The 10,544-nt window shown below is 32.9% G+C and overlaps 1 protein-coding gene across 1 annotated transcript; it reads right to left on the bottom strand.

Annotated features, from left to right (window-relative positions):
* Positions 1 to 233: 233 nt before the first annotated feature.
* Positions 234 to 3,405, bottom strand: LOC129244774 (protein preli-like). The gene is made up of 4 exons (XM_054882606.1): positions 2,887 to 3,405; positions 2,207 to 2,798; positions 1,929 to 2,142; positions 234 to 1,215 (listed from the first exon to the last, which is right to left on the bottom strand). Exons 2-4 carry the CDS (start codon positions 2,302 to 2,304, stop codon positions 808 to 810), a joined length of 720 nt encoding a protein of 239 aa, XP_054738581.1. The 5' UTR covers positions 2,305 to 2,798; positions 2,887 to 3,405; the 3' UTR covers positions 234 to 807.
* Positions 3,406 to 10,544: the final 7,139 nt, after the last annotated feature.

Raw genomic sequence — 10,544 nt, 5'->3', positions numbered from 1 at the left:
GAAACTGCCATAAAATCAGAATTCAATTATAATTGAATCATGCCATTAAAGTATCTACTTTTCTACATTTACAATATGCCCGAACCAAGCCACCTTGAACAGTTAGTATCAGTAGAGCAGAAAAAGCACGAGCAATCACAATTCATGAAGAGCAATGCATTTTGGTTTTGTTTTTGGTCACTAAGATTTCCAAATCTATAAGCAAAGATTAATAGTTAAGAGTAATATAAAGAGTAATTTAAATAAAATTCGACAATTTAAAACCTAATCAATAAAATAGAATCAGCTGCTCTACGGCTACCACCTGCTCAAAGCGGCTTGCCCCCAACATACTTTTTTCCTATACATGTACATAGAACCCGTAAGTGCTTTTTTTACAAAATTGCATTGGAATGAAGAGCAAATATCGCGAAAGAAGAAGAAATAAAAAGTAAAGTATCCGAAAAGGAATTTTTGCATTTTTCCTCACCACCATTGCCCCGTTGATGATCGACTCTTCGCTGCTTATCTCTACCAACTAAGGCATTAATTCAGTTGCTTTCCTTGGAGTTTTACTGCGGCGTAGCAAAATGAGATTGTTGTAAAATTGCATCTCGCCAAAACTAGGAATTGAATTCGCCCATCCATTGCTTTTTCCAACGATAAATTTACTAGGTATTATTCTCTCACTTAAATATATCGTGTACAACTATTACGCTTAAATTGAAAGTCGTATAGAGAACTGATTTAGTATGATTTGATGCGTAGCATAGTCAACGCCTATACCCAATGTACCAGTACTACTAGCGCTCTCAGAAAACACATTTATCAATTTTTAATTGAAAATAGTTGTGCCAATTTAATGGCATGATTTTTAAAATACTCATAACCAGATTTGCTGGCCATTTTAAGGGCTTCAGTTTTATTCGTTGTCGCTTGTTGCATTTGATTAGTTCCCGCTGTTGTTGGCGCTTCATTCGCAATGCCATCTGTCACGCCTATCGTATTGGTAGCAGTGTTATTCGCATTCGCCGTAGCAGCATTGCCGGGAAACATATTCCGTAGCACATAATTAAAGCCGCTCACAGCTTTGTTGCAATTCGACTTGAACCGTTCAATGCCAAAAACACGTATTGCACGTGAAAAGCCAAACACCTGCGAACTGACATATGCACGTCTCACCGCCAAAGTGCGTCCATCTTTCTGTTCGCTATATTCGACGATTTCATCGACTTTCTGCAAGTATTAGTACCGGTATTGGTTAGATCATTATTTAGTAATGCAATTAGTGCAAAAATGTGAATAGAGGAAGAGAATTACATATATAAGGGAATGAGTGAAAATGCAGGCTTAAAAAATCTTAATTAAGTTTATAAATGAACCAACAAAATTGCATAGCCAAATCACTGTTCAGCTTAAATTACGCATTTAATATGTAGTTTACTTTCGTAAGTCGTTAATTCTGACGTTCCACGTAAATTGTCGATTTTAATTATAAATAAAGAGCCCATTGTACGACCCAGATGGATTTCAGCATTAATAATAATAGGCCGCATTTATTGGAAAACAATGAATCAATGAATAGGTTAGAAGGTGCGCATTAAAAAGCTACAAAAATAGCGCTAACCGCCAAACCAATAACAAAGAACATATGCGAAATGCAAAAAAAAAAAAAATTAAAGCAATATTACTAAAAATGTATAATACGTGCATGCGATACGGGGCAGGTTGAAAAACCGGTTTCAAATAAACAAAAACATGATGAACGAGCAGTGACTCTCGCAAAACAAAAAAAAAAAACAAAAAAGCAAAAAAAAAAATACTCCACAGCCACACAATTGCTGATAAGCTTTATCTTCCCCTCAATTTTTAGCTCTTATTAACTTTAATACACTTCATATAGCTTTAATAATGAATAGATTACTTTTGCACAAGTTTATCGCACTCACCATGATTTTCTTGAACCCAATATTTCGCGTAAATGTAACGAGTGTTTTCTTTTTTGGATCCAAAATAGAATCTTCAATAATTCTTACAGGCGCATTATTGTAAAAGCGTTTGCCCCATTTTGGCACTGGATTGGTTTTGGAGAATAGACGACGTGAATACAATTTGCCATCGCGCACTTCGCGTTTGATTGTGTCTTCGGTTAGAACATGTGTACTGAAAATTTAAATTATACATGCAAAATATTAATTGAATAATAAGGCTGCTTGCAGCTGCTCACCTTGAAGGGTTTGGATAGCGATTCCAGTAGGCTTGCACTACTTGTTTCCAACTATAATCGAAAACTGTCTCCGTTGTATATTGCGATGCGGTAACCATTTTTGAACTTAGCTCTTGGCTTTGCAAATAAATCTGACAACTTAAATTTGTTAACTTTTATATGGCAGCACTATTTTCTCTATTTCGACTTTATCACAGAAACTATGTTATCAGCGTCTAAGTTTGTATTCCTTATATGGAACTGTTAATGGACATGTACACTAGGTATTTATAATTGCCAAAGGCCGTCTCCCATCATCCCTTTATTTGTTTTTATACCTTATCGCACTGTGTGTACGATGTAAAATGCAATATTTCAGCCACAAAGTGCAGCACGTTTTTTTTTTGCCAAAAATACTACTTTGACGCTTTCAAATTGAAAGTAAAAGTGAAATATTATGTAGTGCTCTGCAGCCGGCAAATTAGTGGGTGTGTATTACGCACGCTTTTAATGTTTTCACGTTCAACCCTGAGCTAAAATAATTCCTCAACCTTTTGCTTCTTTATTGCTTTTGTTTTTGGCTTCTAGCAAGTAGTTAAAAATAGTCGATACACTGCAAGTAGATAAGCAAAGAGTATAAAAATTAAAATCAATTGAATATGCAATTAAAAGCAAAACAGAGAAATTCAGTTTTTACATACCATGCGTGCCAAACCAAATCTAGCAATTAATCGCTAATCACGCGATTCTCAAATATTAACTATGGAAGAACTGCTTCGGGGAGCTTTTAAAACAAGCAAACGTAGAGCTCTCTATTACACAATTTTACTCCACTGTGCCTCTACACTTGTTCGATTTTTTTTTTCTGCTCGATAAAGGAATTTTCTTGGTATCACCAAATTTTTTATCTTTACATGCGGTAATAATTTGTACAACCAATTATCAGCAAATCTCTGGCATCAACTTGTGTAGATTTTAAAGCCTTCCTTATTCCTTCATCCTTTATTGGCATACTTTTGCTTTTTATTTGTTATTATTGTTCTACGCCTCCAGCTGCGCCGCATTCACAGCACTTTTATGTCTTGCTTTGCTCTTTGTGACCAGAATACAAACGTGCAGTATTTCACATCGTCTATAAATCGCGCACCAACTGAAACAATTTTTTGCGATAGCATGCAAAAGAGTCAAAATTGTTAGCAGTTTGTAAGTGCCGTGTATATAAAAACAGTAGAGAGAGTGAAATGGCTGTATGTGTGTGATGTCAGTCGTTGAAAAGGGAAATTTTGTGTACGGCAGTGTTGTCGCTGCATTAAAAAAGAAATATTTAGAGTTTTTTATTGATATAGTTGTACCAACTGCTGCTTGGAGAGAAATAGGTCTATATAAATCAATGCAAAAATTATATTGGAATATAACATAAATATAGAAATATTGAGAGTAATTTAATCGCAAAATATGTAGTAAAATAATAGCCAAATACAATTAGTGCACCCAGCTGATTTCACCCAGCGAACTTTCATTGGTAGAACAGCCATAGTGGTTGGCTGAAAACAAAAAGGGCGGAGGTCGAAATTCATCCAGCGTAATTTTGCGGAAATAATTTAATTGCAGTATGATATGTGGCTTTATTAATATCCCTGCTACTGGGAGACGGCAGCAAAGCAAATTAGACTGTATCATTTACATTCTGTATGCTTCCAAACAAAGTAAAAGAGGTTGTCTGTAAAGTCGGTTTACTGACGATAGTTTAACGTGATAACGTCATAAGAAAATACTAATTGAATGGTTGCATTTTTCAAAAGAAAATTTTAATTTTATTTGTTTGATAGATATTTTGTATGGATATAGAGAATGAGTCAACATTAACATAACATAACATAACATAACATAACATAACATAACATAACATAACATAACATAACAATATAATATAACATAACATAACATAACATAACATAACATAACATAACATAACATAACATAACATAACATAACATAACATAACATAACATAACATAACATAACATAACATAACATAACATAACATAACATAACATAACATAACATAACATAACATAACATAACATAACATAACATAACATAACATAACATAACATAACATAACATAACATAACATAACATAACATAACATAACATAACATAACATAACATAACATAACATAACATAACATAACATAACAATATAATATAACATAACATAACATAACATAACATAACATAACATAACATAACATAACATAACATAACATAACATAACATAACATAACATAACATAACATAACATAACATAACATAACATAACATAACATAACATAACATAACATAACATAACATAACATAACATAACATAACATAACATAACATAACATAACATAACATAACATAACATAACATAACATAACATAACATAGCATAACATAACATAACATAACATAACATAACATAACATAACATGACATGACATGACATAACATAACATAACATAACATGACATGACATAACATAACATAACATAACATAACATAACATAACATAACATAACATAACATAACATAACATAACATAACATAACATAACATAACATAACATAACATAACATAACATAACATAACATAACATAACATAACATAACATAACATAACATAACATAACATAACATAACATAACATAACATAACATAACATAACATAACATAACATAACATAACATAACATAACATAACATAACATAACATAACATAACATAACATAACATAACATAACATAACATAACATAACATAACATAACATAACATAACATAACATAACATGACATGACATGACATAACATGCTGTTCAAGCAAGGTAACAACGCATGAGCAAGATAACGACGCATTTTTTGGTGCGTGCAGCTGGCTACATAGAATTATAAGACATTATCACGTCAAAAAATAATAATAACATTAAAACAACAGGTATTATTAATAAACTTGGTTTTATTTTAAATTCTTCAAGTAAATCAAATTAATAATAATCAATAAAAAGGCATATGCAAATACAAATAAGTGAATTTATATATGTACATATGCGCATATACATACATATATACGCTCACTTAAGTAGGAGAGAGCAAGATGTCGAACGTTGCCGTTCGTTTGCTTTGTTTGCTTCTTCGTTCGTTCCGCGCTTTCGCTTGCAGTTCATTCAAGGTAACGGCAATGAGCAAGGTAACGACATATGAGAAAGGTAACGGCAATGAGCAAGGTAACGACACATTTTTTCGTGCGTGCAGCCTGTTAAATCGAATTATAAGACGTTATCACGTCAAAAAATATTAACGGTCTTTCAAAGGCGCGCCTATGTAGATGTTCTTTTAAATAAAATATGTACTAATTTTGATTCTTTCAGGTTTCACTGATGTTATTCAAAATACGTGATTGTTAAAATGATATGTAAAAAATTACATCACTCAAATGTCCACCATGAGCGCGTTTACAGACTGTCATACAAGAATTAAAATTTTTAAGGATTCGCTCACACATTATCGCATTGAGTTCAGTAATCTCGATCCAAATGTTACGTTTCAGTTTTGGATAATTGAAATTTGTAAGGATGCAAATACTTAAACAAATCCTTATCCAAATAATAGATTCATGAATGCTTAATTGTTGAGAACTTCCAGATATCGGTGTTGAAAATTGTTCAGCAACACTTTGCGCTAAGGGGTTATATACAGTTAGAATTAAAAAAAAAATTTGTTTTTATTATTATTATTATTTTTTCTCTTAATCTACATATATTTAAGAATGCACACAGAAAATTTAATATCGTTCCGCTGAATATTTTCGAAGTTATACGCAAATTTTAAAAGGCGTTTCTGACTGCTTGAAAGCGCATTCCAAACTTTAAACGCGTTGTTCTCAAAATGGTGTTTTCAAAGTCGTTGACCATCATTACTCGAAAACGGCTTAACCGATTAGTCTCAAATTTTAACATGACCTTCTTAAATATATTTTTTAGTAATTAATCGAAGATTTTTTCTCAGCGATAAATATTTTTTATAAACAATTTAAGACCGAAATTTTGGTCAAAAATCGATTTTTTTTTTTTGAGAAATCGCCTTCGTTTAATTACTAGATTTACCATTACTTTCATGAAATCTGTTTGGCTTTTTAATTTTAGAGGATCCAGAGATATAGTCGAGCCATTACCGCCAAAATGATGTATCCCACACCATAATCGATTTTTGTTTTGTTATCGAAATCGATAGTTCAACATCATTTGCATCATCTGTCAAAATTTCATGGCTGTAGATTAAACCGTTATGATTTTATAACAAAAACAATTTTAATGTAAATGCATATGGTGACTTGTTTACATTTTCTTTGAACGCTTGTGTGGGATACAATTAAATTCTCTTTTAAAATAAATGAAACACAAGGGAAAAAAATAAAAAAAAACCCAACTTTTTGTGACTTTAATTAAAGTTAAAGCTTTAGAACAATATGTCGAAGGTATGAATTTGTTTTTTTTGCAAAATATGTTTTTGTTTTCAATTATTGGATATTTTTACAGCTTTCCCTGGTACCTTATAGCGATTGAGATGAATCTTTCGTTGATTTAAATGGTTTGGAAAGTTTAAAAGAAGTCGAGGAGGAAACGGAAAAATACGAGTGTTTTGCCCAACTCGTGCTTAAAGAAAAAATGTCCAAATTCGTGTCATGATAAAATTTCTGAAGATGAAAGAGTAAGAATAAATGAACATTTTTGGGGAATCGGCAACAAAATTAGACAGAAAGATTGGCTGTCTTCTTGTGTTAAACAAGTCGATATTAAAAGGCGATATGGAGAAAGTGGCAGTAAAAAGTGCAGCTTTAATTATTTTATCAATATCAGTAATAGCAGTTTTAAAGTTACACCATAATATCAAATGCAAGAACTAACCCAAGAAAATAAAATTGTATTGAATTAACTAACAGTGATTTTAATGACTGGAAGACATTTTCACAGGCGTTACTTCCAAATTCCGTGAAAATTCAATTTACAAAATTACGCTCTGTTACATTGGAAAAAATATTCCAAATATTACTCTTAAATATGACTACTTTGATGAATCTCAAACCATAAATTATGATCTAAATTCAATTCCACGATCCAGACGAAACTAGGAAATAGTGTGTGAGGGACCTACTCAATTATATGATGATATATAATATTAAACATTTCTTCTGCTAAATATAAGGATTTGAAAACGCTTTGCGATAGAAAAACTTTACCCGTAAAATTCCAAAACGAGTATTTGAATTTAAAATGGGATGGATCTGTTAAAGATTTGCTACCTGAAACCGACCAGGAAGATAGTATTTAGCGTTCTTTATATATTTTTATCTATCGTTATTCAAGTTTACAAGATTTTAATATGAATAACATTACTTTGTTAACAGAAAACTTTAAATATATGAAGTACATTGTAGAGTACCTCCACTTCACTTCCAAATATTCCTAATACTCCAACTCAAATTAAGTAAACCACTTCAATTCACTCCACTTTCAATTTCAGTGACATAATTCTTTCATTTCAATGTACTCCACTTTAACGACACAATTCTTTTTCAATTTCAATAACATAAACTCTTTGCCCTTTACTTTGAAACCCGAAACATAAGTAAACACATAGCACACACCAAATGCACTTTTTGTCACACGATACCCCACTGCAAAGCAAAGCCATAACTCATTGTGAAGTAGGTTAACCTAAACAAAATTTAAGTCAACCTAAGCAGAATTTTAATTGTATAGTATTTTAAGTGTTTACAATTTTTGTTATTGATTTTTACTTGCAACAAATGTTTGATTGTAATTATGTATATTGATAACAAGGCAAAAAGAAAGTATAAAAATAAAGCCATTCTATCAGAAGTCAGCTCAGTCAGCTCTAGCAGCTCACACAGCTCACATCTAATAGTTGGAAGGCAGTCATTTGCCCTAACTCTAAAAAATCTTCTTTTATTTTAAAGGAATCTTTAGTCGGCAGGTTTGCCCTAAAGCTCTTCCATGGATTTAGTAATTCTTTCATTTTCGATGATACCGTTTCGTCAATTTGCATGAGGGTCTCTAATATTATCATTATAAGTACACCACATCACTTGTACTTTACAACATTACTTTATTTTTGTTTTATCGAATATACTAAGAAATGTATACATTTATTTTTTTAAATCAAATGTAATTTAATTTGAAGGACTAAGTAAAAAAATTAACTAAAAACAAACGGGAAGTCACTTCCTTAAAATAAATTTTTGTGTAACCCACATACTTTTTTAATAATAGGTTGCCAGAAGGAAAGCAAAAAAAATGTATCCCACAAAAACAACCCTTATGATGCAAATATCTATTTAAAATTATTAAAATTAAATGTATTACACAAAAAAGTATTTACATTATAAATTTTAAAATAATGGCTTTATTCAAACTGATTTAATTTAAAAAAAAATACCAGTCTAACGGTTAGACGCGATAGAAGTGAAACCTTCCGTAAAACAAACTGAGAGAGAATGAGACGAAGGCAGCATTAGGAGCGGGATAATTATAGGTTCATTATAATATTGCTATAAAGTTCATATTTTATTCATCCTCAATGTTTTCAATTTCAACAAATGATATGAGTGGCTTATGATAGCTAAAATATGATACAAATGCTTTGGTTTCGATGTTGTCGACATATCTTTGAAATACCGTGTCAATTGTTGTTTTTTTCTGTCGATATTCACGACACTTTTCTGCATTATTTTTCGGCATAATTGCGGGAAACATTTAAAAATGAAAATATTTACGAATATAAAAATACGGACGCGATACAGCACACGCGGTTGCTATTATGAGCGTCGTAACGCGTATAATACACAGACGTACTAACATACACGCAAACATTCGTAGGACGCTTGGTTTGAATTTTTTATACATATGTATGTATGCTATACTATGGCCTAGCCTATGTACGTACATACATATTTGTGTTCTGAACTTCCAGCAAAACAATGCTTATTAATATACACATATGCACCTACATACAACCGCACACACAGGCCACTCACTTTATTCCTGTAAATGCGTATGTCGTCCAAAGCTAAAATTCTATGCCTAGCGACTACAAGAACAAAATGCATTAATAGGCGCAGGCGTAGCGGCCATCATCCTAGTTGCCATAGCGCTGAACAGTCGCGGCGACGCCGAACAGTTTCAAGTATTGTACTGTGCAACAAAAACTCATCATCAAAAAATTGATTTATAAATTCGAGCTCATAGTTCTAAGAGCAAGTACTTTCATTCATAAAACGAGCCGCCCATATGCTAATTTTCTCGACAATTCGAAAATAGTCAATATTGGAATATTTCGCGTAGAATTATTTGCCAATATTCAATTTTTGTCAAGTCGAGTGCCCGCGGCTCCGTAAATATGTTTGCACCCATATATGTATGTAAATATATGTTTCTAAATGCTCGACAACCGCAGCTGCCTGTTCAAGGTTACTGTACATTAGGCCGGGTCGATTTGTGGGAAGGCAAAAAAGTCGCCCATTGCTCTGTGAAAATCATATTCTAGGGATCAGAATAAGAAATTTTGCCGAAGGAACCATACCTCTAAAACGATTTCTGAGGTCCGTTGGCGTTCCTCAAGGATCAGTCCTAAGACCTACACTGTGGAATACTATGTACGTTGAAGGATACAATTGCCAGAGTGAGAGATATGTGAGAGATAAGAGGTTAGATAATCTGCAGGAGAAATGTAATGAAGCAGCAGTAAGAGTACAACATTGGCTATATGATGTGGGACTTAAGTAGGCAGCGCAGAAAACGGAAGCGGTCCTCGTTACTGCACACAAAAAGAGGAAGCAGATGAAATTGCGGATTGGCGGTCATGAAATACTGTAGCAAGAGGCAATTAGGTAACTGGGTGTCTTGATTGATGCACGACTCAGCTTTAAGCCGCATCTAACTACTGTGAGCTCAAAAGCGGCTGCACTAAGTGTACAAGGTGCAACACGACTCTTCCTGTCAAAGGTGGTGGATGATGTTGTTCTTTATGCTGCTTCCATTTGGGCGGGAGCTAAACCATCTAACGTACGACACATATCACAGGTGTTACAACGAAATTCACTGAGAGTCTCTTGCGCATTCAGGACCATCTCTGACGACGCGAGTTGCGTTATCGCTCGAAAACTCCCTATGGACATATGTTCATGCACCAGAAATGAATTATCTCTATGGTAGGCAGGGAGCAAACCCATCAAAAGAGAAGAAAGCTACCGAACGTCTTCAGCCATCAGTCAACAGGTGTTGGACCCCTTGGCGTATACCTG

The sequence above is a fragment of the Anastrepha obliqua genome, chromosome 4 (genome assembly GCF_027943255.1).
Source record: "Anastrepha obliqua isolate idAnaObli1 chromosome 4, idAnaObli1_1.0, whole genome shotgun sequence".
Lineage (NCBI taxonomy): Eukaryota > Metazoa > Arthropoda > Insecta > Diptera > Tephritidae > Anastrepha > Anastrepha obliqua.
Note: the sequence above shows the minus strand (reverse complement) of the source record. Positions and strands in the feature narration are given on the sequence as shown.